This window comes from Histoplasma capsulatum (assembly GCF_000150115.1).
Source record: "Histoplasma capsulatum G186AR genomic scaffold supercont2.16, whole genome shotgun sequence".
NCBI classification, from domain to species: Eukaryota; Fungi; Ascomycota; class Eurotiomycetes; order Onygenales; family Ajellomycetaceae; genus Histoplasma; species Histoplasma capsulatum.
In genome coordinates this window covers 251,248-278,831 of record NW_025544816.1, presented here as the reverse complement: position 1 = coordinate 278,831, position 27,584 = coordinate 251,248, and the positions used below count along the sequence as shown (strand labels likewise).

Below are 27,584 nucleotides of genomic sequence, written 5' to 3'. Positions count from 1 at the left end.
ACTAACAGAAGTGGATATTCCGTTGCGGTGATGAGCTGGTGCATCGTGGCGCTGGTTGGATTCCAACCGAGTTAGCGACTAAACCGCCAAAGGATACCGGTGCGAGATGGCGATATTTCGGTTTCAAAATATACAGCCAACGCCTATAAATAAGTTGCAATATGATCGGTGTTCATTGGTCACACGGATGGGTTCGCTGATAGTTTCGATCTCTTTGTATAACTCTTCTAACCGCTGTAGTGAGCCGGTCGATGCATCCGCAGGCATGATCCCACGATGATGGAAGAGATCACACTCTGTGGGTGGAGCATGATAAACTGCTATTGAGAGGAATAATTGGCAATTACTTTCCTCTTCACTCTATGATCCGTATGAGAAAGCAGGGCGTGGTGTGTAGTTATACAGCGCACTGTTAGTCAAAACCTCATCGCATAGACAGCATCCCCTTCATTCCAGGAGTCAAGAGAACCATCGTCAAACCCTTCCATGGCCTGAATACTCTCCCAGCTATGTTCCTTGAAAAGCTTCTTCGCAGCGTTCCAAACACTCGTGTAGAACATGTCGCTCTCCTCTGTATTATCTTCTCGCGCAATGCATCTCATCACTCGCCCATCGTCCGTCTTGACAGCAAAATCCGCATCGCCCCTCTCCACAACAATGTCCGCTACATCTGCGCTCCCGTAACCGCCCTCATATTCTGCGTCATCGTCGTCTGAATCGTCCTCATTTTCAACTATCGTGAATCCCGCATCCCGAGCTCGGGCCCAGAAACTGTTATCATCACTATCAGATGATGCAAACCCGCTCCATTCATAACTCGGCAGCCTGATGCGGACTCTCCACCCGTTATATGGTTTGAACTTGGCCGTGATAATCTCCTTCCACCGCCAGGTGGAAGGTATGTCAAGCCACGCGCTTCCGTCGCCAGTGGTTGCACACATCCAGAGCCGCCGGTAGCCATCAGCTTCAAGTACGGACCCGAAGCAGTCTGTGGTTTGAAAGCCCGTGTAGGGCCCTCCGCCCACCCCACAGAAGACTTCAAGGAGGTCAAGCTGCAGGCCCGGGAATAGGCCGAGAATGGCACCAAGATGGAAGTACCGGACCTTCTCGTCATCATCGTCCTGGTCCTCGGCCTCACTCTCATCGTCCACGGCATCGGATGCATTGCTAGAATTGACCTCATTCAAATCACGACCCTTCATCTGAGAACTTTCACCCAAAGCGTTGGGCTGTGACTTTCCAGTGTCCGGAAATAAGTTGAGTCCCACAGGGCAATGATGAATTAACATGTACCGAAGCTGCCTTATTTGTGCGGGACTCATGCTCATCAGAGTATCAATTAAATCCGCGTTTGAGTTGCAGAAGACACGCGCATTTGGGAGCAAGAGTTGCGCGGCCTCATGGTAGATTTGGCGACAGACTAGCAAGATTCCTAGATGCGGTTCCCGGTCTGATTCATCTTGGCCTCTGTGCAGCCTCCGGAATATCGTGATGGATCGGAAATAGTAGAGAAATACGAGCCTTCGAATCTCTGGCGGCAAGCTGAGCAGTGTCGGGGGGCGAGCATGGTTGGGCATGGTCAGGGTATTGGCTTCCATGAGAAAAACACCCCTGAATTGCGGGATGTAATATTGTATTTTCTTTTGTTCTTGTGATGACAGAATGGCTTCAACAATACTTACGTTCATGGATGTTAATCGGGCCCTGGTACGCCTGGTGTGAGATCGGCTGTGGAGGTACAGTACATACCCCGCTGCGCCTCCGCTAATCAAAATGTCGCTGATACTATTTTAATTATAGTTCAGCATGAAATTTTGCAAGTCACCAATTATCCCAGCAAGCTCAGGGACTCTGGCCTCTGATCCAAACTGCTTGAGGGGAGCTTCCACGTCCAAACATTGTGGAAGCTAAGTAATAGCCATATCTTGCATGACTGTTGCTGTGGTGGATGAGTGTATTCGACCCTCTAACGGTGATTAGGCTGCAAGTGTTACATCTACAGTCAAACCTGACAATGGTTGAAGGAAGACATGGCCAGGGCAAATCGGTGCCCTTCAAAATTTCCTTTGATATCTATTGAGCATCCGCGCATTACAGTAGATCTCAAGCCTACCGCGTGTGAGCACGAGTGTCCTCAGAAACAATTCAAGAGATCAGAGGCATTGACTTTTCAAAGATACAATGCTGCACTGTTGTGGCTACGATTGGCCTTGGGGTCGCTCTGCAAGGGGTAGACAGAAATCCGGCGCCAACCCTGATCAACATGACGTTAAATGCGGTGCTCCTTAAGACCATTGGCCGATCCTACTGTTCCTACCACCTGCCACAATGAAGCGGAAGTCATATAGGCGCTGAAGGTTGTATGATGTTTGAGCCATCAAGACGACGACAGCGGGAATTTGATCCCTTGGGAGATAACGGTAGACCCGCACACACCCCGTCTTCGTCCGTCTCTGGCGTTGCTCGTTCCAAAACGCGCTGGGCGTGTTGGTATCGTCTTGAAACATAAGAGGGCTTGATGATGGCTCGTTAGATACTGCTTCCCTTGATGCTTGCATCCATTGAGCAGGAAACAGACGGGACAGAAGCGCACCTACTCCGGAAGTATAAAGTAGACTCTAATTCCTTCTTTTTATACATATCCTTGATAGCCCCTTTGGAGATGTTTTCACCAGACAGGCGGCGACGCCCACGTCTCCCCCTGGGCACGGAGTCCACGGTTGTCGAAGAATTCAAGGGGAATCCCCCGCTCAAGGCCACCGTGTCCACGACATCCGATAGATCGCTCGGATGACAGTCGAGAAAAGGGGTAAATTTGTGTCTCGGAAAAAGGTATCTAGGATCGCACTGCGGCAGTTAGAGCCTGGACACTCTGAGCCGGAGGATACCCATTTGTGGCGGCTAGAATGAGCGCTTTGATCGAAATCTCCACACTGCCGGTCCTTCAATCTATCACATCGGATTCTTGAGCGCTGCGGGGTGGACCCTGTATGATACTGTAGCATGCCTTGGGACAAAGATCTCTTGTAGGTAGTGACATTTGTAGTCGTCCCCACGGATCCATTTGACTTGTTTGGGTGTTCCGGTGCTTTCAGGCTTTGACGACCCAATGTCTCGGATAGGAACCCGGGAGGTTTTCTTCTGTCGATGGCTATGAATGCTCAGTCACATTCAGCCATTTCACAACCACCAAAAATTTTGACTGTCTGGAACCAAGTGCAAACGGAAAGCTGAAGTTGTTGAAAAGCGGATAGCGAAACTCCCCTCCCCTTTCATTTTCATTCCATTCATGAGGTTTTTGCAGTCAGAACTAGATTGGCAGTACTCTCTAACTCCATCGGCTTGGAATCGAAAGCTATAGTCTCTCAACCCCACTGGATTTCTGCGTAGAGCCGGTCTTCTTTCCGGCCTATGTGTCTGCTTTCCTTTGTTGCCAATGGGCTCATGGCAGCGGTAATGGAATTATGCCGAATATCTTGGTAAACCCCCTTCTCGTGTGGAGAAACATATACCGTGGACACCACGTTTGGGAGCAACCGTGGTACTCAACCCATCTTGGGTGGATTTGGTCGAAGGCCGCTCGGCCATCTCAGCCGAGGTCAGTAAAAAAAAAAGGGTCCATCTTCCTGGCGGAGTGGTGAGTATAGATAGGCAACTGAGCTACTCCAATCACTTTTATAGAGGGCTTTGCCAGCCGTCCTAGCTCCGTCCTTCAGGATGAGATGCGGAGATGAGCCGGCAATGCCCCTGACGAACAACGCGGAGAAGATGCTTGTTGATAGGGGTTTCGGTTGGCTCAAGCCACGGCAACGGCATCAGAGTATTCAGCAACTAGTGCCCGCCGAGTTGGTCGGCTTCCCCAAGAGTCAATCCTGAGCTAATAAAAATGAGGTGCAAAATTCCTCATTTTCGGTGGAGTTCTTTGCTTCTTGGGAGGACGTACGCCGAGCAGTAACAGGGTGACTAGAATGCTCTCCCCCACTTTTCACTATTTTCAGGACCTTTTGATACGGCGATGGCTCCGTATAAATTATATCCGCCCTGAGGTTACCATGTACCCTGCCCCTCATGCCGAGAAACAATACCCATTATGGAGAAAAATCTGCTTCTCGGAGCGTCAGGGCCTGTTATGTTATCGTCGCGAGCGGAGCAAATGCAACAACTCGCGCCAAACCTGATAACTCCCGATTCCCCCACCAGTAACTGACGCCGGGACATGCCGACTATCATCGTTAGCATATGCTCTCAAATTTGTGATCGGCAATGTTGCACACGCGACTGGGCAAGCTGTAACGGTTGCAACGTCCCAGGCACTCTGAACATGTCCGACAGTGACCAGCCCGCCGAGTTCTCAACCTCCACAGCGCTGGCCCCATCCAGTCCGAATTCCTTCGCTCTACAAAGTACATGGCCCATATGTTTGCTCAGACCCTATCCAAAATGTGGGTTACGGCTATGGATATGGATATGGATGTGGTTTTTCTTGCGTTGTCCCCACCAGCGCAATCACGAGAAAGAATTAATACATAAAGAACACCCCTGGCGGCGTTGAGTTCTGCTACAATTCATCAACCTTTAACCTTTTGACAAGGTTTCCTGACACGGACACCATGTTATTCCACTATCGCACTGGCTTCCAGGCCTTTGTTGTAGCTCTCCTGGCCCTTGGACCAGCCGACGCTGCCCCTGAGTATCGTCATCCGTCAAATCATCCGTCAAAACTACCCAAGGTTTGGCCTCCTCCGCAAGAGATTTCGTCGCTCGGCCGGGATGTCTCACTCCGCGGTCCCGTCACGATCGTAACTGGGGATGCCAAAGACAAAACCACGCTCAACGTCGTCAAGCGGATTGTGATCTCCGCCGGTGGCACTCCCAGAATCTCAGACTCCCGTCATGGCTACCCGACACAACGCGGCACGCAAATCTTCATTGGCACTGATAAGGAAAACTCCGATGCCTCCGCCGTCGCCAAGGCACTAGCTGGCAAAAGCGCTCATGGCCTCGATGCTGATGGCTATGTTCTTGCAGCAGGCCATCATAAGGGCCGCCCGAGCATCGTTCTCAACGGCGTGGATAAGCGCGGTACGTTTTATGCGGCTCAGACCCTTCGCCAGCTTGTCGATGGGAGCCGTGTTCCGGGTGTCAAGGTGCGCGACTGGCCGCTCATGTCCATTCGTGGCTCCATCGAGGGCTTCTATGGCATTCCCTGGTCGCACCAAGCACGTCTCGACCACTATGAATTCTATGGCAGGCACAAGATCAATACCTACATCTACACGCCCAAGGATGACCTGAAGCTCCGTTTCGAGTGGCGCGATCTTTACACTGGTGAGGCCCTTGAGAAGCTCAAGGAGCTAATAACCACCGCCAATGCCAATCATGTAGATTTCACCTATGCTCTTTCACCCGGTGCTTCCATCTGCTACTCGTCCGACGAAGATTTCAATACTACCGTCACCAAATTCAACCAGATTCGCGAGTTGGGTGTCCACAGCTTTTACATTGCTCTTGATGATATTCCCCTGAAATTCCACTGCGACGCGGATAAGGAGAAGTGGGAGGACAAGGGCAACTGGCACTGGTTGGCGGAAGCCCAGACATACTATCTAAACCGCGTCCAGAAGGAGTACATTGAGCCCCTAGGTCTCCTCGACCTCGAGACGGTCCCAACCAACTACGCTGGCAGCGAGCCCGATCCTTATAAGGAGAGGTTTGGTACTACCCTGGACAAGAAGATCCGCGTCCAGTGGACCGGCGAAGGAGTCTTCAGTGACAAGATCACCGTCGATAGCGTCCAGCGCGCCCTCACGACCTATGTAACCGAGAACATGTTCATCTGGGACAATTTCCCAGTGAACGATGGCAAGCGTGACCGACTCTTCCTTAACCCCCTCACCGGCCGCGCCACCGATCTGTACAAGTACATCCTTGGCTTCACCTCGAACCCGATGATTGAGCCTTATGCCTCCCTGCCCGCCCTTTCCAACTACGCCGATTACATGTGGAACGCACCCGCCTACGACGCCGATGAGTCAATGGCGGCAATCCTGGCAGAGCTCGCGGGCAACAACAAACAGATCCGCGAGGCGCTCATCGCCTTCTCCGACCTCAACCAGAACTGGCCCTACCGCAAACCAGAGGTCCACTCTCCCGCACTTGACAAGGACATCGAGGCTTTCTGGGCCGGCCGGTCCGCGCGCGGAAAGGGCCACGACCGCTCCAGGCAGCTCCGCAAGCGCTTGGAGCTCCTCACTCAGCTCCCAAGAACCCTGCCGCGCATGGCCATGAAAGCCTTTGCGGCAGAGGTAGCGCCTTGGGCGACCGTTGCGAGCCAGTGGGCTCATGCGTGCGAGCACCTGATAAGCATGCTCGACGCCCACGACAAGGGACAGAGGGGGAAGGCGGCGCGTGAGTTCAAGGCCGCGCTGGAGTGGGTCGAAAAGACCAAGGAGAAGACCGTGGACGATCGCAATGAGAAAGGCGAGGACCTGCCCAAGTCGATTGTGCCGCATGTTGCGGAGCAGGCGTTCACTGGCTTCCTTGGAAATGCCACGGCTATTTATAAGGGGGAGTAGGTGTAAGTGCGGGGTGCTTTTAACGATTTGCCGCGGTACACGGCTTCCCTGGCCGAGTTTTTTTTTTTTTCTCGCTGTTTATCTATTGTATATATATATACGTGTGTGTCCTGGACATATGCTAAGTAGTCTCTCAGAGCTACCATAGATATATTTCTATAATTATCCTAAGAGTTTATTTTAGTTCTAACCCTTTTCTGAGCAAGAAATCGCCAAGCGACACGTCGATGATGCAGTGCAAATTATTACCACTACCAAGCCTTCAAATTTCAAACTGAGAAACAGAAAAGTTGAAAAGATCTTGGCGCTCTCCTGTGCTGGAGAGAGACGACGCCAAAGTGGACAAACTACAAATCGCCGTCGTATTTCTACTTCTGGGGGACGCATCAGTCGCCCCTGTGTGAGGGAAAAGAAGTGACCGATTAACTATTGAATCGCGAAAACCCCTGGTGCCTGAGACCCGATTTTCCTGGAAAAGTGGAAAAGGCTAATTGGCATGATAAAAAAAAAAAAAAAAAATCTTTGTACAAGTACAATGGAATCTACAAGAGTCTATCTCCTGGATGACATATGCAACGACAGATGAGAGGATATGTATAGACAAAATGCAAGACAAAAAAAGATTGAAAATGCAAAAAATATATGAAAGAATTGCAAAACATAACGCTCCAGATTATGACCAGTCCTTGGGAAAAGAGAGAGAAAAAAGAACTCCAACGATAAACGCGAGAACGGATATCAAAACACAGCTCTCCCACAGCACACTCAATGGCCGGGCGATGGGATACCACCACCAAATCCGCAGTCCCTGCGGGGCTCCACCCCTCTCAGCCGGTTGGCAATGTCGCTGACGTAGCTGGGGGTTCCGTAATTCACAACGTCCCAGTTGAGCGGATCAACTACACTGCCGCTGTTGTAGCAGCGCAGCATAGCACCATATTGGCGGCGATTCTTTGTGAAGCAGGCAGAGAGGCCCTCGGTCTGGCCAGTGCCTAAAGCGCCAGCATATAACATGCCTTGGATTTTCGATTCAGGGCATTCGCCAAAGGAGGTCCCTAAACAGCTGGGGCTTCCCAGGGCTTGCATGAGGCCTGGCGTCACACCGTCGCCTGCGACGGTGCGGACGTTCCCGCTAGATTCTTGCATCATGATAGTGAGGAATATCCCTCTGTGATGTTTGGGATAATGAGTTAGCCGCCGCGTCGTTTTGGCAGTTCCAATATGAATATCCGCCTGAGGAAATAAAGAAGGATACGGGAGATTCAAGCATACTTGTCAATTCCTGCCGCTGCAGCAGCTTCTCCAATATATTTCTTGATATAGCCCATCTCAGACTCGCTATTGAACTTGGACATGACCGGGCTGTTAAGTGCCCATAGTTGATTGAATGTAAGCCATTCCTCGGCTGGTGGGAATTGTGTGCCTTTGTAGCATGCGGGTCCGGCTGGCGTCGTTTGGTCTGGGGGAGGGCCGGGCGTGCAGCTTGGAGTTAAGTACCCGTTCGGGTCTTCTGTACAACTTGGCGATTCACTCCGGGTCTTGATTGGTTTAGCTGCAGTTAGACTCGTCGCCAGAAGTTGGAGGACAAGAAGCTAGGAAGCTGTCAGCCATACAACGTTTGACAAAAGGAATGAGAGGGTAAACACATACCGATTGGAAATGCATGGTGAAAATTGTTGTCGAGCAATGAAATATATAGAAAGTTATAGAGGGATAGAGAGAGGACTCCTGGGATACTCGCGATGCACTGATCAAATCAAATGGGCATATCAAAGATAGAGAGAAAAATCTTTTCGAGACGCGAACAATGAAATAAAGAAATTTAATGATATAACGATCGGCAAAGAGCTTGTGGGGTGCAGGTAATGAACGAGCTCTTTTGAATTCTGTGGTTTGGATATTCTTATTCGATGGGGGTGTTCGCGGAGATTTATATCGACGTGTCCAAGCAAGCAAGCCCAGAGCTCAGCATCGCGCCTGAACCATCGTGCTTCTCCCTCCACTCGGCCCTTTGATGATCGTATTTGCAAATTTAGACATAGGGAAATTAACCTGTCGCTCCATGCTGGCAGCCAGGGATTGGGGACTCTAGCAAGGGACCTGGTCCATTCTCAGCCCCCAAGATACGGCAATCCTATTTGGTGGACAAGGGTCAGCCACGCCGTTCTTGTTCAGAAGTTTGCGACCCTGAACATGGCCAGCCGATCTCACGATTGGCCAGACAAAAGCAAAGTATTATCTGTTGTTCCTTGCAGCTCCTAAGCCGCAAGTCGCGCAGCCGCAAAACTTGCAATTTCTTGCAAGTCACACTGCACGCTATGGCGGTTGAGATCTGAGGCACAAGGAACAAGGAAAAAGCGCTACTGGCCAGCCCAACAGCCCATTTTCACCAGGTCTGGTCCAGCAGTCAGTTGCGGAGCACGATCCGTCGCGGCGGCTACGAGAAACAACCCGAGAAATTTGATGTTTCTTATTTTAGACCTGTGATAACTACCGCGCAGTTAAGCTACAGAGCCAAGTCAGCTTTTGGAGAGTTAACTAGCTACTAAACAGTTAGTAAGTAACTAACTAATGTCCTTGGCAGAACGGCGAGGATGCTCTCAAAGCACTAGGACCTATACTTACTTACTCTGTGTACAGTCATACAAGAATAGCTGCCCTGCTGAGATAGGGCCATTGCCAGCTCCATCCTCCTGGAAAAACTATATATCGAACCTGGTGGGATCAGAGTTCCGAGGAACAGGGCGATTCTAAATGATTGGAGAGTTGACGGTGGCTTGGTTCCTTGGCCCATGCAGGCCAGGATAAGAAGCGAGCGAGTTGCGACTTTGAACGGCGCAAGGTGACTTTGCTCTTGTCAGACTCATGGATGATGGCAGCTTCGGACTAACTGCAGCCAGCTAGCAGCAAAGCTATTTCAGGCACGGCAGTGGATGCACGTACCATCTGAGCGTGGCATCGTTCTGCTGTTCCTGTGAAGCTTTGAAGAAGACATTTTGACATCCGTGCATGTCGACGACTTTCGACATTCAGAAATAGTAATAGTAACTTAGTAGAACTGAGGCCTTCGATTGAGATAATCGGCGAGACTCGCAGTTATAAATTGCACCTGAAGAGTCCTTCAGCACAAGGAAGTTATTTCGAGAAAGTTTTTGAATCAACTCTGGGTGCACGCCGGAGGACCTCACACCTTCTTCTTCACCAGGTTCTCTATTGTAATTGGCATCAGGAAACTCGAAAGATAAAAAAAAAAAAAAAAACCGATCCGATGGGCATTCTGTGAGGCAGGTTTCGCTGTGGTTCTGTTCAGCTACCGCATTCAACGTTGTTCGTCCCACCTTTATAGGTGATGGAATGAGTTCCAGAGATGAAAAAGTGCAGTGAAAGTATGATAAGAGTTCTGCTCTTTGCACAGTAGATATCAACGTCCTTATGCCCAGGGAACTCGAATGTAACTGGTGAAGAGGATTAGATGTCCTGTTACCTGTGTGCTAACCAACCTCCATGCGAACCGTATTGATTTTCAAAAGGTCAAAAGGCTCCTAGCAACCAAAATTCATGTGAAAGGGAAATACGCATATCTACATCCATGTGCATCTATCTATACTGGGCTTCTGTATCTCATGGCTTGCCAACCGTTTCTTCAGCTGGGTTCAACTTCCTTAAGGTTTTCGCCTGGCCTTGGGCCAACACACCTTCCAATCCATTCGTACCTTTAAACATCTCTCCAACGAATGGGAGAATTATCGACATCACCACCACTGATGTCTTTCTGGCCGCAGATATCCACATATCCCACATATTCCCCGGCGCGTGCTGGGTCAAACCAGTCCAAGGATGCCTTCCCAAACACCATCGTTTCACAATGCCCAGCAGCCAGCTGATACCGCAACCGCCATTCACGAAACAAAACAATGCAATCGATAAGTTCAAAAGAACCCCGCGAAGCCACCGGAAGACCTAGATCATAAACTCAGCTGCTTTGCACAAGATACACCGGGTTTAACTTTTCGTGAGCACTGGACCTGGATAAGTCTCGAGTTGCCACAAAAGGCGCTCCAGGCAACAGAAAGACCCAAGTTCGGGATCTCATTGGACAAGCCGGATCACCGTCCGCCCAGCCTGCGGTCTGCTCTGCACACACCGATTCCCACGCCAATAACTGTGTCCTCGCCAAGCGCGCAAGAGCAAGCCGCTTTTTATCCGGATTTTCTCAGCCTCGGAATTAGGGCTGGCCTTCCCGACTTGGAAAGGTTGATTATGCTTGTTGCTGCAGGGATTCGTGACTTGGGTTACAAGATGCAAAAGAGAGGAAGAAAAGAAAAGAAAAGAATCGAATTCAACAAACAAAAGAAAACAAATAGAAAGTTGGTACGAAGGAATGCTCCTAGAAGGACTGATACGCAATGGCTGGAGTCAATACGATTATCGTCTATCTCTGCCACCAAATTCCTGGTGCCCATTTTGCTTTTTGATAATAACTCTTTTATCCCTCTCCAATGACCGATAGCAGTTCACCAGATTACAAGGCTCTCTTCCTCCGAGCGGGGGCGGAACGAAGGCAGGCAGAAGAGTGAGAGGCTGAGGGAAGAGTGGGCCACCAGCCGTCAACACTCAAGGAGCTCATCAAGAGATGCCATGATTCATACTCCCGGCCTTTTCAGTTGGAACATCGTCCCGCTCCACGAAGGGGACTATTCTACCACCCACTGGTAAATACTGCCCAGCAAGTCGTTGCTTTCGATCAAGCTGTCTGGTTCAACTGCAAGATACTTACGAAGTGGTTTGCACTTGCCTGCAACCAACTGGAAGAGACGGACCTCGGCTATTCACATCTTTTCTTGAGCTGGACGGACTTGGTTCTCCGGTATTCTAGTCGAAAACTACGAAGCGAAAAGGATCTGGAGGACTACGAGCGAACTGCAGTGGAAGGCCATGTCCATGATACCATAGCCGGCCGAGCTATGCAAAATACCTGGTGCCCGAGAGAGATTCTGGCTTGGCGATGGGATCGTGTTCGAGCTGTACCTTGGCTACGACCTGGAAACCTACAGCTCCTTCTTCCTAGCCACTTCCTACATGTACTTCTTTTTCTTGATCAGTGAGGTTAAGGGTACCACCACCCTTGACATCGCTGATTGACAAAATGCACACAGCATGACACTCACCGTGAGGGGTGTTGTTGAGCTGTTTAAACTTGTGGGACGCGAAGGAGGTGGTCAATTGTGAGATCTTGGCTTTCTCTATCTCACATAACCACAGGGACAGTGAGGATGTACAGCCACTATGCGGTCAATAAGGAGAGCAACACATCTTTCTACCGTCACCCAATCAAAACATTTGACCTTACCAGCGAGGTGGGGAAAGGATGAGTGGAGTGCATATATGTTTACCAAGAATGTTTACAATATGGTCATCTGAGGAGGATTCAGTCTGCTGTTGATGAGATCCCTCGTGGAGTAAGTTCTGATGTTTGACAGTCAGAACTTGAACTCTCTCAATCAAATGTTCTGATGTTTTTAAATGAAGATGGCAATCAATCAAGTCAGGCTCCGGAGCCAGAAATAGACTGCATCAACCTACCTTAGTTAAGACAAGAATCAATTCCCATTATCTGAACCATCCCACATGCGCTATGGTAACCTGATTCTGAATACTTTTATTCACCTTTTCATCAACACATGAGCCAGTTGTTAGACTGCACGCAAAGGCCGAGTCATAAGATCACCCCTTTTCATCGTATACTGAGGGTCAATGATTGCCTTGGCTGGCTCCTCAGAACTTCAGACGGTGGCCATGGAAGTCCGGCTGTCTAGATGAACTAACACCTTTTGTATGACTTATTTTTATTCATTAGCGCCTTGGCAGTTGAGTTTAGTGTTGACCAGAAAACTTGGAGCTCCTCAGGATATCTGAAAACTTTGCGAATGCAGACGCACATAAGCTCAGGGAATATCGGCTTATAGTTCAGAGGTTTCGATTACTTAAATTCGCTCAGAGCCCCCTTCGACGGGCTGGCTTGAAAATGGGACAGGATTTTCATCTCATTGCACCTCGTCGTCGCGAAAAGCGAAGTTGGGGATGCAGACCTTGTGAGGACCTGTTCAATGGATCTGCATCCTCTCTTGTTTCCCTTTTTGCGAGACCCATTATCCCCCAATCTCGTGATGGGGAGAACAGTCACAGAACAGTCCTACCCAAGCCAGGGAAAACTATTCCCCAGAAAAGGCGACTTGAGCCGGCCCATCTTCCTGTTAATATGCCATCTTCCCGTGCTCTGACGTGCACAACCAAATCTAGATCTATCCTCATTCAGCTTCCCACCGAGATCCATTACCATATTCTCGACTTCTTGGACTTGGAAGATGTCTTTCTTTTGGGTCTTAGCTGCCGGAGTCTGTGGACCCTCGTGAGACCACTGATCGCAAAACATTTTTCGGGCTACTTAGGTGTTTGGGCAGGAATTCCGGTCATCTGTGTGGGTGATTCAATCGAACACGGTGGAAATACCCAGTATCCTGACGGCATGCTCTCCCCAGACGAGTTGAAAGAATTGGATGAGGGCCTGGAATTTGAAGAATTAGAGATCGAACTGGGCGGCGACCTGGCGGAGGAGTTGGCTGATAAACCTGTCAGTTTGTATCGAATGGCAGACGCTCGATACACCAGCATCACCACAGTTACAACGAGTTTCCCGCACGATCTCTTTAGGCTCGCCCTCGATCTTCAATACGGGCACCCTAGCCCGGTAGATATAGTCCAAGTGGCACATCCAGAGCCACAGAGTTACTATCCATGCAGTGAGGAATGGGTTCTCAGAAATCTAACAACGCATGAATTTGTTCGACCCTCAGCAGTCGCATTAGATCAGAAGCACGTTCAAGGCCCGTTTATCGATATACTAGGCTATGGTGAAGTCATCCTCTACAAGACTTGCTGGTCAACCTCCGATTATTCGTTGATTCGGGGAAAAGAGATGCATCGAGGGGCTTGGGCTGGCCACGCACTCGATATAGTCCCCGCGACCCACCTGAGTGGTGATACTTCATGGAAAGATATTAGCGACAAGATTGCACAAGAGATCTCGGAAATTTGGGGAGAGGTCTATGGGGAAAACTGGAAAACCGATCTGGTCACGGAACGGCGTCGCTGCTAACCCATTTTCAGCCATCATTTCTGTGATTTTGGATGCTGGATTTTCAGAAGACGCGGTTTGGAGTGCATGATGATACACAGATCATTCCAGATTTGATGGCATTGAGTTTCATAGGTACTTTTGGCTTGTTGTGACTTTGGAATGGCATCTCGCATTTTGGGGCCCAATTGAGCATTATATTTAAGAATCCATATCAGGACTCTTTTTTCATTAAAAACACATTACCAGGCTCTACACAGACATCACATATCAGTTTGCTATCATAGACTCAAGCCAATAAGCACAATGAGAAGAGATTTTCAAGAGTAATAATATAATTTTGGCGTAAGAGCTGTGCTGCCTGACTTGTAACACTAATTATACCATTGCACAAAATCATCACAATCATCAACGTGACAAGCACTCTAGAGAAACATGTGAGTGTTGACTAGTCCCTAACTGGTTCTTGACTGGTGTGCTAATAATATGAAGCGGGAATACAGGCAATATCTTGAAATTGGCAAAGGCGAACTTCCCCTGCCAGATTTCAATGTGATGGAAAGTTCAGTTATCTACGGGGCGCGTTAGCGGTGCTATAACATGACCCCCCCAAATAACACGGTTTTCCCGTACGACACCCCTGCCAAACCCCCCCTGGATAACTGAGTTATATTGACTAGGTAAGAGATTCGAGTTCGAGTTCGAGTTCGGGTTCTGGGAAAATTTTCAGTTTAGAAATTGGCTTCTGTCTATGCTACAACTAAAGCATTTGTCTACTGGCCGACTGCGAAATTTAATTACATCTCGCCCAGAAACCTCCAAACGCCCTACACCCAGCCCGACAATGGAACCACCTCCGCAACCGAAACAGTATCCCGTAAAGAAACATCAAGCTTCCGACTCACCTGGTTGGACCACAACGCTTTTTCAGGGTAGCGAATGCGAGTTTCTGCATGAGTATACTGACAGCGGCCTATGTCCTGTTCTGATTGATGATGTGCTTGGTGGCTCAGACTTGGTTCATAAAGGAAAGCTGTGTTCCTTTAGAATCATTGGAAAGCTGGGAAGAGGATCTTATTCCACTGTTTGGTTGGGGAGAGAGACGTAAGAACCTCCATAACAAGACCTGCACTCTCCCCTCTCACCTGAGCTTATTGAATTGGACTAGCTGACACTTGAGATGTCCAGTAATTCTGGCGAATACCTTGCCCTCAAAGTTCTAAGACTTGAGTATAGCACACTAGACAACTCTGAGATGAGTATCCTACGAAAGCTTGGGAAACTTGAGGTTGCCTTTTTCCACACTCACATCCCCACACAAGACCAATTTCTCTGTCTTGGCCTAAAGCCACTTGGGTGTACTCTTCGGGAGAGGTTTAATGCAGAAGCTGATGCACCTAGTGATATTCCTTCACTCACTGTACTAGTGAAGACCCTCTTGATGAAGGTGCTTGCTTTTCATCAGAAGCAAATATGCCATGGTGGTAGGTGGTGTTTACTCTCTCATAACTACTCAGTAGTAGATAACAAACACACATTAACCAAGCAAATGTTTTAGACATTAGTGCCAATAATGTTTCCCTAGGGGTACATCCTGAAGCTTTTACCAATGAGGCTTTGGACAAGACTTTTGAGTTTGATCAAAAATCTGATGTTATACTCTGGAATGTTTCAGATTTGGACACACCACCTCCACGTCCAGGTAATCTGCCTGAGTATATCATTCTCCGTTATGGGACTCCTCTTAAGACAGATACACAAGATATGTCACTAGTTGACATAATTGATTTTGGCAAAGGTTTGTCACCATCAATTCCAATTGAATACCTGATAGGGATATCCTTTGCCCCTGTTTCAGCTCCTCTGACCCAATGCAACATAGTTGTACTGACAGGTGCTTGAACAAAGGATTTGAAACACCTTCAAAATCAAATGTCCTCGGGACGGAAAACTACTGTGCCCCAGAACTGGAGCGTAGTGGTGCAAATACTGCAACTGCAAAGTCTGATCTTTGGAGTCTAGGCTGTGTGGTAGGTTGATCCATCCCATCAGACATGATTTTATCAAAACTAGGCATGTTTTTCTACCCTTTTCTGTTGTCTCTAACCTTATCTAGTTCGCGTATGTGCCGACCTACCAGCATCTATTTGACAGGAAAAGTGACCTAAAACATTATCTCAGTATGTTCCCCATAACCCATCTAATACCTATTCTCCTTTCCATTTCTACGTGAAACCCCATTGGAATTGACCTCAGTATCCCGCAGCCGCCGACCATGAAGCACAGAGCTCATTCATTGAGTCTAAGCTTTTGATGAGCCACCTGAAAGATGAGCCAGAATATCGCCATTTACTCACGCGGCTCATCCATTCTTTAATTCAAGTCGATCCAAAAGAACGTGACCCGGAAGAAGCCAAGAGAATCCTCAAACAACTTGAAGCTTGGGAGCCCCTGTAAATAGCTGAACTTCCCCTTTTATGGCTTCAAAAATAATGACGAACCTATGCAGCCTGGAAGCTGGGGAGGCTGATATCAAATGAAAACTTCCAGTTGCTTCTGAAAGAGGCCCCGTTGTTCAGTGCAACCATCCTTACACTGCTCTACGACATCAACCCTGCTCGCCTATCTGATATTGTGTGGACAAGATAGACCAGAAGAAACTGTTGCCTTGCTTCCATTTTTTAGTTACTGTAATGATAGGGATAATGTGTATGTCGATTTCATGTGAACAATGGCATGGTTTCCTCATCTACTTATTTTCTTCTATATGAGTTTGATGTCTATCACAACTTCCATAACTTAACTGAACAGCACTTCTACTCCAGATGACGATAATTTGAGGTGGGAGGCAACCCTCCGTCGGCATCTTCGCCTTAAGCCAGAACCTAGCTACCCTTCAAACGCTCTTTTTTATTGAAATTGCCCCGGACTCTATGAATGGGGCGAACTCTACGAATGGGGCAAGGTGTAAACTTCCCAAATGCAATGAGTTCATACAGTAGGTATCACCATTGGTCTTCTGATCACGGGGAAGACAGTAGTCCAGACACAATGCGAACATTTAATCATTGCGAGCAATTCTCCGCAAATATTCCACTTTTTATGCATGCTCCAGAGCCTCCATGAAACGGGGCAGGACATTCATCCAGCCCTCAGTCCCCCAGGCGGATTACGATCAAGCTCCCAGAGTTGATTAGCAGGGTCGAAGGTGATAGAGGAAGGTCCCTGAGTTAACGATATCCCTGAGAGCGGCCCCGCAGTCTTGTACAGTACTTTAATTTGTGGAGAACTCCAACCCAAATCTGAGGTACACTACTACTGCGTAAGGATTCAGGACGGTACGAACGGTTCAATCTGCAACAACGGTAACACCAAGTTAGCTAGCTACCTTCCTTCTATCTATACTATCTATAATTTGCTTGGCTTCACCATATGGGCTACTAGTTCTAGACATCAATATAAAGATGTAAGTTTTATCTAGATATCATATACAGACTTCATACAACTGAGGTAAATAGAAATAATCTATATCTATCTATCATCACTAGCTATTATCAATATATCATCACTATCTACCTTTGATATATACCATCACTTGATATCATCGATAGATATATACCATCGATAGATACCATCGATAGCTATCATCGTTAGCTATCATTGCTAGATATCATTCATTCAAGCAGGTAGGCAGCCAGATAGTCATTTAATAAGTTAGCATTGCCAGGTAGGTGGGTAGCTAGATGATGATGTTTATTCTTATAGAGATTGATTGAATATGGAGCAGATTGGAAGATAGATAGGCAGATAATTTGAGATAAGAATAGGGGCTATCTGAGCAAATTGCAGTCTGATATTTCAAAATGTATGCTAAAAGGCTATTGTGGGGCTTGGCTAACATACATAGCAGGTTGCACGTAAGGATTAAGTTAAGAACAAGAATTGAAGGATCTTATTGTTATCTCTCTGAATACTAGTTACATTCCTTGATTCCTTGGTCATTCTAAGAGTAAAAAAGAAAACAACAAAGGAAAAACAAAGGAATCCTTCGTTAAAAATATAAAAACAAACAAGGCCTCAGAAGAAAGAAAGCAGCAAGGATACATGTTCAGAAGGATTCATAAAGAGGGAAGGAATTGCATGCTAGGGAAGGAATCTCATCCTCTCGTCCCCACATAGCAGATCCATCGCCGTACGGATCTTATTTAATGTTCATATAAACAGCCCATTCAAGGATCTCTGACCCCAAACTACCCTCATCAACTCTAGTGTAGGTCAGCTGAGTCACCCGAGGGGTGTAGTCTCCATACATAGTAACATGGGTTATAACGCCACCCAACCCCCACCTCCCCCGACGTATAACCCCTAGTTAGATGTCTCTGAGCGGCATCCCTCGCTACCAGGAGCCATTGTGTATCAGTACTGTTAGGAGCATTCCGTTCTTCATTGTGTACTCATCAGTGTTTCTTTTCAGATGAATTTTTCTTTTCTTTTCTCTTTTATCTTGTAACTATGGAATATTCCTCAACAGAGCTTAACCGAGGGTTAGCATGCAACAGATCTTTCTGGATGTCGAAGGGCTCCGTTGGCCACAAGCGTGGACTCACTCGTAGATGCCACCGTCAATCCCCCCCGAAGAAATAAATATATATATGTCGATATGGCCCACCAATGCAGTGATGTATATTTTTTGTAAAGGGAGTGCCATAAGATTCTCGAGTCTCATCGCTTTCCTACATCTCGCCCCCTCTAGAAAGGTGGGGCAGCAGGGAAATCTTGAGCGGGCAATAGCTTCTCTGCATAGTGGGAACTGGCTGACGAGTGGATTCAGTAGATTTGATGACGGTCCGGTATTGTGAGAGCTTCTTAGCAAGGATCTCGGAAGCTATCTCTTCCCCTAACAAGTTTGACTGCAAGTGGTGAAGAAGTGTCTTAAAGAAGCATCCATTCTTTAAATCATAGTACTCATCCTTGTGCTCTACAGAGAAGCCTCTGCTGAGTTGCAAGGGCATGTCAGACCATCGGATTCAGAATTGTCTCAATATCATCCATCACTGTTGATTGCCGGTCAACATGCTCATGGATTCTCTTTTGATCTAGCTCTGTCAAATTCCCTCAAGAACCCTGCATCGTCACTGGCATTGATGTGTATTTTATTGATGTTCCTCAACACTTGTAGGGTTTTCTGATTCTCTTTCCCAGGAGAAATTGCTTCTCTTCTAATTTAGAGTCGGATTCGAAATCGTCGAGTACGTAGATGGATGTTGTTTGACGACGTTGTTGAGTTGTCTGATTGGGGTCTTGCGAACTCCCAACAACAAGAGCTATAGTTGATTGCTTCCATTACTGATGGAGAATGTAATGTCGTTTTTGAAAGCAAAAAGGTAAGAAACGAGAAGAAACGACGAGAACAGAGAGAGGTATAGAAGGAAACTCAACAAGGAAAGAAATTTATAAAGAGAAGAGGAAAGAGGGCTAAGAATAAGAGAGTCAAAATGGATAAACACTCCACAGGAGAGGACGCCGAGTGCCTGCCGTCCCTAATATCCGAAGAGAGCAAATTCATGATCGGTATATTTGGGAGAACATCAAGAGCGTTGAACTCCTTTATATTTCGAAAGGTAAAGTATTATCTTATGAATAGGGCAAAGGAGCGATGATAAACTGAAAATGTAGGGTAGATGTAGCTGTGGTGGAATATACATTATAACATCAAGGGGTTGTTGGTGTTGGCATGCTCATCGAGAGGGGGGGGGAGATGTTTTGTAGAACAAAGTCTGGTGGACTGTGTGATGTTTTGAAAATCAGGGACTCGGTAGAATAAAGGAAAACATGCCTGGACACTCAGCATTGGGAATTATACTTCATATTGCTGCATACATGCGCAGCCTCAAAGCTCTCTTCTCCGGCTTTCATGAAATCACCTAGTTTGAGAATATGAATGATGGGTTATATAGAGGATATTATTGACTAGGCGGCGAAGCTGAATGGAATTGAAGTAGCAAAAGCAACAATCCGGATAAATAGTTATATGTGAGGGCGTTCTGGACAAAAGTAAACCATGTAAACATCAAATTATTCTGGCCTAGTTGGGCTGTCATGAAAAAGTGTTGGCCCGGCCCCCAAAAGTGGAAAGGGGTTTGGGGACGAAATCGAATCTATTGGGGTAGTAGAGGAACTAGAAGCAAATGGGTCATTACCAGAGCGACAGGGCCAGTTTGGGGCCGCGGCAATTTTTGCCAGCGCCGGTTTTCTTCGTCTTGGTCATATTGCAGACCGGGTCGAACGGGGAGACAGCGAAGTTGGAGAGGCTCGCATTTTCAGTAGGGGCCATTATGAAAAACCGAATAAAAGGGGAATATAAATAAACGGATGGACCTGTTTATTCGCCGTAAATGAAGCGGGTTGAACTACCCACCTATCGAGAATGGTTCTCTCTGTGGGAGTTCCTTTCAAGGACATCTGAAGGGTCGTGCACTCTGTGGGCATTTTGACATGACTTATTAATGTTCCGGGATTAATCCACGATGAAGATTTGCATCAGAACCGCTTGGACGGATATATAGGAATATTTTAAGATGGCTTCCCCACCTAAGGATCGATCCTCGGTGCAACGGCATTCAACATTTTGCAAATTGTGGCATCGAGGCCAGCCTCCTTTGAGTTGTGAACCAGAACCTTTTAAGTCGCCGACAATGGGACAAAAATTTTTGACTTCCATGAAGCTCAATGAGGGTTTTTTGAGCTCACCAATCACTCAGTCGTGGAGACATCCCAGAGTGGGTTCCTGAAGATGCGAATTTGGATTTGATATAGCATCGTAGGAAGGTGGGGCAGAACGTTTTAAGTCTGTTGACGCTGTGAAAACCAGATGGAGTTGGCAATTTTGGAGTTCGTAAAACGAGGCGGCTCGTTGGATAGAGTCTTTGAGACTAAGGGCCTTAGTTCAGGATTCTGTCTTTGCCAGATTTGTAGGACCTTTAGACCAGCGTGCAACAGGGTCATACGGAGACGATCCCAGTGTAATTCATCCGTCCCATAGATACTAGTGTTGACTATTTCTAAGTCAACGCTCGGAGTCGATATATGCGAACTATAGCATTTCTTCTTTGGGAACTCATTTGCTTCTTATCCTGATCTGATGCTGCAGCAATTCCGCATGAGGGAGGGATTGGGTGAGCTCTTTTGCCCCAGCAAGATAACTGGAGGTCTGGGATCACTCGCTATATAAGCAATAATCTAATCCTTCCAGGGCCGTTTATACCACTTGGTGGCAGGGTAAACAGATAACAATTGAGAAATAAAAAAGAAATAACCAGGAGAATGAAAAAAAATCATAAACTGATGGCCAAGAAGGTTGTTTCTTTTGAGGTAGATATTCCATCTGCACTTCCTTCCACCCGACGTGGGTAGACAAACAACAATAAAAGAAATAAAATAAAAATCATTTCTTCACAGTAAAATCGCCGAAAAATTTACTGCTCAGTGCTTGGACAATTTTCATCGTCAATCTGATATTGCTCACGGTGAGAGTAATTTGCTCACAATATATCATGATTTTCAGGCCATCTGTAGAATGATTAGTGAGATATTACATTTACTTTCATATAATATCATATATTTAAAAAGTGTGATCAGAGTTGTTTCTGCTGTCACTTGAATGATATCAAGAGCAGAATTACAGTAACGGGAACCATAACCTCAATAGCTTTTTTTTTTTGGTAGGCTATTGCTGGAATGGTGATGATAGCATTTGCCAGATCTCAGAGTTGGGATCATTGACAAATAGTCTTCATGGTGGCTTCGAGAATGCAACAACATGATGAGAAAGAGTCGTTCTTGTGAATATTCTGCTAGAAGCAGAAAGTCACAACGAAACACAGAAGAAAATATTGGGATAGTTGTCACGGGAGGAGGAAATGGTAAGCAGGAGGAATGTTGACTACAATTCTCCCGCAATCCTCGCCCAGACGACAGTGACACAATTCCCTTATGCGATATTTCACAGGCTCAACCCCACCAAAGGGAACCGAAGATGGCTATTTGGGCGATATGAGATTTGCCTGTGGACCATTATTAGTAAAAACAGATGGTTGTCGTAGCACCCCAACTGGCTGGTAATTCGCTGACTGATTTCTTCCAATTCATATCCACCCCCACAACCATGATGATGACACATATGTCATAAAACTGGAGTTTCTTTGGATTGAAATAGTAACTGCCAGGAAAGGCAAGCACCCACACCAATTCTAATCGGCGATAAGAGTCTTAGGAACGTTGTGATGCCATTCAAGTCGGAGCATCCGAAATTGATGGCCCAAGATACACAATGCGACTCGAGTCAGATCACATGGCCTTGTAGAAGAATTAGCAAGCACGTCGATTTGCATTACTTGTGTTCGTCAGTGGCAAGTTTGATAGTGACAGAAAGCTCCAACCGTCGACACTTTAACGTCCCCAGCAATTAGTGATTTGGAACAGTTCATGATGGTTTGAGCGGCAGCATCCATTGTCTTTTGTATAGCGAGTGTGACAAGATCGCACTATGGCCACTAGGTTATCCATAGCAAAAAGCCAACGTAACTATTTGTCAAATGGTTGCGCTCATAGTGATATATATAACCCGTGGGTGTGGTGGTGTGGCCCGGCCCACAGCGGACATGGCCAATCACCCCACCACCTATACACTGCGACCGCCAGTCGCAGCATAGTGTAGAAACCACATGGGTAATGAAGAACGAAACTGAAGATATTAAGTGAGTTGTTCAGAGACAACAATCTGCTCATGAGTTACTGTTGAAACCCATATCTCATCAGATAATTGATGAGCACTGTTAATCTTGGGAGATGCTGGCTGTCGTATTTCTTTCGTTTTGATATAACAAATAGTTCGTATCCAAGACCTTCTACCCCGATGTCCATCGGGTGGTGCATCTTAAGGGCGGTTGTGGTATGATAGTGTTGTGTGGGGGGTGGTACGAAGACTCGTGTTTTTGAAGTCCGCCATACAAATCGACATTAAGGACCCGCCTTCGAGAGGCTTGAAACCAACAAAAACTCGCTCGCTGCCGGCTGTCTTCGTTCGCTGTCCAGCAAGCTCTTGATCTTTCTGGGTTCTAATTTCACGTTTTGACTGTACCCCGCCTTTTTTTCCCGTGTGGCAGAGACTCTCCCACGTAACATCCCATATCGACTCCGTAGAAGAATAAAAGACAGAAGGAACGGTTAGAATATTGTCATTTAAAAAATAAAATATAATCAGGAGATTGTAGAAGTTTTCTTCAAGAATTGGACTGGTAGGGTGAGTTAGTAGTAGCCTTGTAATCATACCGAGATGATTTTCAAAATCCGATGCTTTTCAGTGGCAGTCTTGTATTTAATAGGCTTGAGAGTCTGTGATAAGATAGCACTATGGCCACTAGGTTATCCATAGCAAAAAGCCAACGTAACTATTTGTTAAATGGTTGCGCTCATAGTGATATATATACCCGTGGGTGTGGTGGTGTGACCCGGCCCACAGCGGACATGGCCAACCATCCCACCACCTATACACTGCGACCGCCAGTCACAGCAACGTGTGGGAACCACAAGTCAATGATGTTTGACAGCTGTTAAATATTCCAAATTGAGAATGGCAGAGACGCTACATCATTTCAGACCCAGGTAGAGTTTGAGATTGCTGTCCAGGAAACTCATTTCGTTCATAAAAATCGAAGAAAGCTTTCTGCCGATATTGATGGTACGGGTGAACGTTGATATAGCCTTGTGGGGTCCTGGAAGGAGGAATCGAGACACCGAGCATCTGGTGGTTCTCGGTGTTTGCAAGCACCGAAATGTGAGGCAGAGAGAAGTTCGTATGCATGAAGGCCTCGAAAAAGACACGGAGCCTCAGGTCACAACTGAGAGGGCAGCTGCCCCAGCGAGCCAAAAATTAAAGGGTAACCGCAAGGGATTCGTGGGATGACACGATAAGAAGGGTTTTAAACTCATAACAGGGCAAAGCATCCACAGAGAGTAATAATGCGATTACACAATAGTACATAGGGACGCCCAGTCACCTAAAAGTACTCGCTGTGGGTGCAAGTCAGGTAATATAGGATTTAGGCAAATGGAGATAATTTGTAACGAATAGCCATCGAAATAATGTCGTTTACGCCTACCAACCGAATGGTCGAGGTGCTATAGGTCGCAGCGAGTTTATTCTCGAAGAGGATAGTTATATGAGAAGGTAGCGAAGATAATGCGGAGGATCGATACCAACACGGTCTAGAGCCCGGGTCTGGTGTCCGGTGTTTCCACTCTATGTAAGGGAGGTGCCGTTTGAAACCTGCAGGAGGTGTCATACGAACCATTCGCATTGACAAAAAGGGCTACCGTCGCAACTGAAAAGGAGGAAGAACATGTAAGTTGCCGTGCTCGGTCAATACATATATATGAGTATAGGATACTCATTTTAAAACTTGAACATTTGGTGCAGCTGTGCACAGTGCATGGTATTTGTTCAGCAGAGAGTCAGCCCATGTTGCCTCATCTAGGCTATTAGTGCTTCCTTTCGGGGCATGCTGCGGATACCCACAGAGGTAAGTAAACTAATAATAGTCATGGGTAAAGTTGGCGAGATGGCATAAAGGTAGTTGTCTAGCTCTCTTCTAGCAACACCAGGTTTATATAACTGCCAATGTAGGATAATCATAACCCAGCAACATCTAGTGAGCCAAGGCCGTGGAAAACCTTTACTCGCACACCGAGCTCACGACTATCTTCCTGCTGGTATCACAGAGAGAAGCAGGATGTTAACATGTCCCAGATGATAAGGATAAAAGTTGCAACATCCCTCTGCTGAACGCTTTTGAGAAAAGCGTCGCAGGTGCATCCCCCTATAATATAAGGGTCTGTGGGCAGCCAGAACAATAGATCAACAGAGACTCATTCTTTAGAGCTTGTCAGTTCTCCCGATGATATCGAGAACTCCTCAACGGCTGCAGCCAATCGAGCCATCTAATGGGAAATAAGTAGGTACGCGAATCTGATGAATCAACACATGCTTAGATGAAGGCATTGGAATTGGACGTGTGCTGATAGCTCTTCATGAGTTTCCTGTGGTCGATGGGTCAGGAATCCCGGGCGTAACATTCCTAGCGTGGGATAACCAACACAGTGTGGGCCTCGCATAAATCAGGTTTGTAGATGAAACGGCAACCCCCTACGAAGGTGCGCTCTGGCAAGGCGGTCGCATTGCAATATAGGGAATTGCGATATCCAAACTGAGTAAGGTGGAAGATCTCCTGTCGATCAACGTAGTGCGGTAAATTTCTGATAATCCGAGTTCACTCAGATAGAAAATGAAGAGAGTGTCCAGAGGCATATGGACATAATTGATACAAGTCATAAGTGAAATGTTCTGCAGGTAAACAAAACACGCAGTTGTCACAAAGTGATTGAGTATTTGCACACAGGGGATAATTCTGGTTTGGTCGATATTTATAGAATTGAATGCTAGAGGAGGCAGGTCAGAAGAAGGAGGACAAAAAGGTTATAATAGACCGCAGCGACTACTAAAGTTCAGCGTGGTTGAATCAACGAGGCGGAATAAATTGGTTGCGCGTTCGAACATTCTCTAAAAACCCTGGTGTAATTCCAACCCACGGCCACTCATTTTGGCTTTAAAGCAGAGTCCAACCATTACCTCGATCAGCACTCATGTAGCCCCTACCCTGCTGTTATTATCCCTCACGAGGGGATTGATTTCGATAAGACATCATATCCAATGCCTCCAGCGCGTAATTTTGCGTCTATCAGGATACGTGGGCGCAGAGGATTGGGGAAATCGGACTCTAGATTCCAATTACCGACAGCGGAAGAATTGATTGTATATTGTCCGGCCCGATGAGACTCTGAACAAGTGCCTCAACCCCAAACCGATTCATAGGTAGTGGAAGATCTACCAAGAGCAACTGTGGGGCGTTGGAGCCAAGCCCGGTCCATGAGGGCCGTTGTTATCTCTCCCGGTTAGCACACTCGGGTCGCAGTTCTTGTTCCTATCATATGACCTATAATTACGCCCCCACGGTGTTGAAACTGTAGACATCGTAATTGGTGGCCTGGTTTTTGGTTGTCGGTTTGTATTGGTACTCAAAATGTGTTGGCAGCGTCTTGAAAGAATCTTTGCATCGACGCTCACACCATGTCCAGGAGGTGAGAAGTAAGGAGCCCCCTGTAACATTTATGAGAAAAAAGCTTGCCCAATGATGTTTGGAAAGATCCACGAGCATTGGTTCGGTTGTTTCATTGAAAAATGGTAGTAAATGTTTTCATGATATGTCGGTAGTTATGGTGTAATTACTCAACATGCCTGGCGGCGAATAATTGAGGACCGAAATAGTGACTCGAACGTGGATAACTAGTCAAGCAATGCATATTTCGGCAAGTTTCGGCAAGTTTCGATTGGACGGTGAACCATCAATTCTTCCATTATCCTGCCATATTTTTGTGATGTCGATTTCATTAGAAATTTAGCCTCAGGGATAATGAATGAGCTATTCAATTGCCGTAGAGATCATGTGTTCTAGCTCTTGACGATGCCTGCATACTTCTGAAACTGCCGAACCAACAATGCTGACATTGGCATTATTCCCTTCCCTTGCATGAAGCCGGTTGTTGAAACTGCTGAATGGTCACTGGTGGGTAATTTTGACCGATTTTTGCTTGGGGAAGAGGGAAACCTGTGTCGGTGGAACAATCAAGAATCAGGAGGACAACAAAATGTTATCACAATGTCCTCCCGGATATCAGCCATTTGGTAGATTGTTGCAGTGGGGACACAAATCCAGTGAGCTCAAAGCGTGGCGGTCGTAGTGCTTGAATAGGAGTACCAAAACGATCCAACGAAGCAGTCAAGGAAAGTATATTTCTTCTCGAAGTTAATGAGCCGGATTATGTATCTTGTCGCATATATTCTCCTAGATGAGTTGCATGATATTCCTTGAGTGTTGAACTGGTAAATATATTTTGAAGAGCCCCTCCATGCTGCGTCGGAATCGCCCGGAAGAAGTTGCTAACCATTATTGATATCATGAACCTCTCGGTGGAGAGTTGAAATAAGGGCCTTTAAAGTAGCCGATGTACCTCCCAGGGTCGTTGGGGAATTACCAGTAGGTACAGTATCGACATATCGCCATCCATAAATTGACCCTTGTCTCTTCCAAGTTTTCCAACAAGGACACCAAGTAAAAATTCCCATTACCTGCTCCAGGATGCCTTTAAATGCCGGGAATTCTATTCGTGGCCGTGTTAATATCTTAACCAGGGCCCAAAAGATGGTGAGTATCGTCAGGACACTTTCAAGATGGCCACTCGCCTCGTCACTCTTCGTCTGCAAATTGCTTGGATTGTCACATGCGGAGTCACTCGTACTAGGGGCTTCGGAGTGGCACTTTTTCACATTTAAAAAAGTGTTAAAGGCTTCAGGATAAAGCTTGAAACAGCATATATGGGCTTTGCAATTAATCGCTCTGATGACGCCAAGACGATCGGAAGAATCGGCAATGCCAACATGTCAGCTTGAATATTTCCTCGTTAAGTGGTCTTCAAGGAAACAACCCCATTCAAACTCCTTTCGATTCTTCCGCCTCGCATGATTGGGTGTCTCCCACTGACCGGAGGCGACATGGTACTATATTTCTTAAGTCTGACGTTAAAGTTAGTAGAGTTGGGTATTTGCAAGAAGGTGATTCAAGTTCCTATGAGGTAAGAAAAGTAAATATTAGATATTTATCGTGCAAAGGGGATATATAGCACTCTGAGTCATCATAAGTTTTCCCATTGTAAATATAATAGATTAAGAGCCAGCCATCGAAGACGGCTGGTTAGGAAAC

At 46.8% G+C, this 27,584-nt stretch overlaps 11 protein-coding genes across 11 annotated transcripts; 7 read left to right on the top strand and 4 right to left on the bottom strand.

The window, feature by feature from the left end:
* Positions 1-416: 416 nt before the first annotated feature.
* Positions 417-1,577, bottom strand: HCBG_08554 (uncharacterized protein; the record flags this gene model as incomplete). The annotated part of the gene is made up of 1 exon (XM_045435603.1): positions 417-1,577. One exon carries the CDS (start codon positions 1,575-1,577, stop codon positions 417-419), a length of 1,161 nt encoding a protein of 386 aa, XP_045283703.1.
* Positions 1,578-2,285: 708 nt separating this feature from the next.
* HCBG_08553 (uncharacterized protein) lies at positions 2,286-3,446 on the bottom strand (the record flags this gene model as incomplete). The annotated part of the gene is made up of 4 exons (XM_045435602.1): positions 2,286-2,514; positions 2,594-2,836; positions 2,935-3,151; positions 3,371-3,446. The coding sequence occupies 4 exons, from the start codon at positions 3,444-3,446 to the stop codon at positions 2,286-2,288; spliced, it is 765 nt and encodes a 254-aa protein (XP_045283702.1).
* Positions 3,447-4,068: 622 nt separating this feature from the next.
* HCBG_08552 (O-glcnacase) lies at positions 4,069-6,575 on the top strand (the record flags this gene model as incomplete). The annotated part of the gene is made up of 2 exons (XM_045435601.1): positions 4,069-4,199; positions 4,592-6,575. The coding sequence occupies 2 exons, from the start codon at positions 4,069-4,071 to the stop codon at positions 6,573-6,575; spliced, it is 2,115 nt and encodes a 704-aa protein (XP_045283701.1).
* A 765-nt stretch (positions 6,576-7,340) lies between these two features.
* HCBG_08551 (uncharacterized protein) lies at positions 7,341-8,240 on the bottom strand (the record flags this gene model as incomplete). The annotated part of the gene is made up of 3 exons (XM_045435600.1): positions 7,341-7,743; positions 7,848-8,167; positions 8,226-8,240. 3 exons carry the CDS (start codon positions 8,238-8,240, stop codon positions 7,341-7,343), a joined length of 738 nt encoding a protein of 245 aa, XP_045283700.1.
* A 2,200-nt stretch (positions 8,241-10,440) lies between these two features.
* On the top strand, positions 10,441-11,947 carry HCBG_08550 (uncharacterized protein; the record flags this gene model as incomplete). The annotated part of the gene is made up of 5 exons (XM_045435599.1): positions 10,441-10,502; positions 10,610-10,946; positions 11,180-11,676; positions 11,732-11,800; positions 11,857-11,947. The coding sequence occupies 5 exons, from the start codon at positions 10,441-10,443 to the stop codon at positions 11,945-11,947; spliced, it is 1,056 nt and encodes a 351-aa protein (XP_045283699.1).
* A 653-nt stretch (positions 11,948-12,600) lies between these two features.
* HCBG_08549 (uncharacterized protein) lies at positions 12,601-13,731 on the top strand (the record flags this gene model as incomplete). Its single annotated transcript, XM_045435598.1, has 1 exon — positions 12,601-13,731. The coding sequence occupies one exon, from the start codon at positions 12,601-12,603 to the stop codon at positions 13,729-13,731; it is 1,131 nt and encodes a 376-aa protein (XP_045283698.1).
* Positions 13,732-14,461: 730 nt separating this feature from the next.
* On the top strand, positions 14,462-16,167 carry HCBG_08548 (uncharacterized protein; the record flags this gene model as incomplete). The annotated part of the gene is made up of 4 exons (XM_045435597.1): positions 14,462-14,814; positions 14,899-15,194; positions 15,269-15,508; positions 15,977-16,167. The coding sequence occupies 4 exons, from the start codon at positions 14,462-14,464 to the stop codon at positions 16,165-16,167; spliced, it is 1,080 nt and encodes a 359-aa protein (XP_045283697.1).
* A 3,038-nt stretch (positions 16,168-19,205) lies between these two features.
* HCBG_08547 (uncharacterized protein) lies at positions 19,206-20,037 on the top strand (the record flags this gene model as incomplete). The annotated part of the gene is made up of 2 exons (XM_045435596.1): positions 19,206-19,331; positions 19,738-20,037. The coding sequence occupies 2 exons, from the start codon at positions 19,206-19,208 to the stop codon at positions 20,035-20,037; spliced, it is 426 nt and encodes a 141-aa protein (XP_045283696.1).
* A 251-nt stretch (positions 20,038-20,288) lies between these two features.
* Positions 20,289-20,752, top strand: HCBG_08546 (uncharacterized protein; the record flags this gene model as incomplete). The annotated part of the gene is made up of 2 exons (XM_045435595.1): positions 20,289-20,489; positions 20,582-20,752. 2 exons carry the CDS (start codon positions 20,289-20,291, stop codon positions 20,750-20,752), a joined length of 372 nt encoding a protein of 123 aa, XP_045283695.1.
* Positions 20,753-23,341: 2,589 nt separating this feature from the next.
* On the top strand, positions 23,342-24,553 carry HCBG_08545 (uncharacterized protein; the record flags this gene model as incomplete). The annotated part of the gene is made up of 6 exons (XM_045435594.1): positions 23,342-23,373; positions 23,398-23,648; positions 23,755-23,798; positions 24,044-24,112; positions 24,246-24,290; positions 24,395-24,553. 6 exons carry the CDS (start codon positions 23,342-23,344, stop codon positions 24,551-24,553), a joined length of 600 nt encoding a protein of 199 aa, XP_045283694.1.
* A 1,213-nt stretch (positions 24,554-25,766) lies between these two features.
* On the bottom strand, positions 25,767-27,378 carry HCBG_08544 (uncharacterized protein; the record flags this gene model as incomplete). Its single annotated transcript, XM_045435593.1, has 3 exons — positions 25,767-25,924; positions 26,770-27,184; positions 27,367-27,378. 3 exons carry the CDS (start codon positions 27,376-27,378, stop codon positions 25,767-25,769), a joined length of 585 nt encoding a protein of 194 aa, XP_045283693.1.
* Between the last annotated feature and the right edge of the window lie 206 nt (positions 27,379-27,584).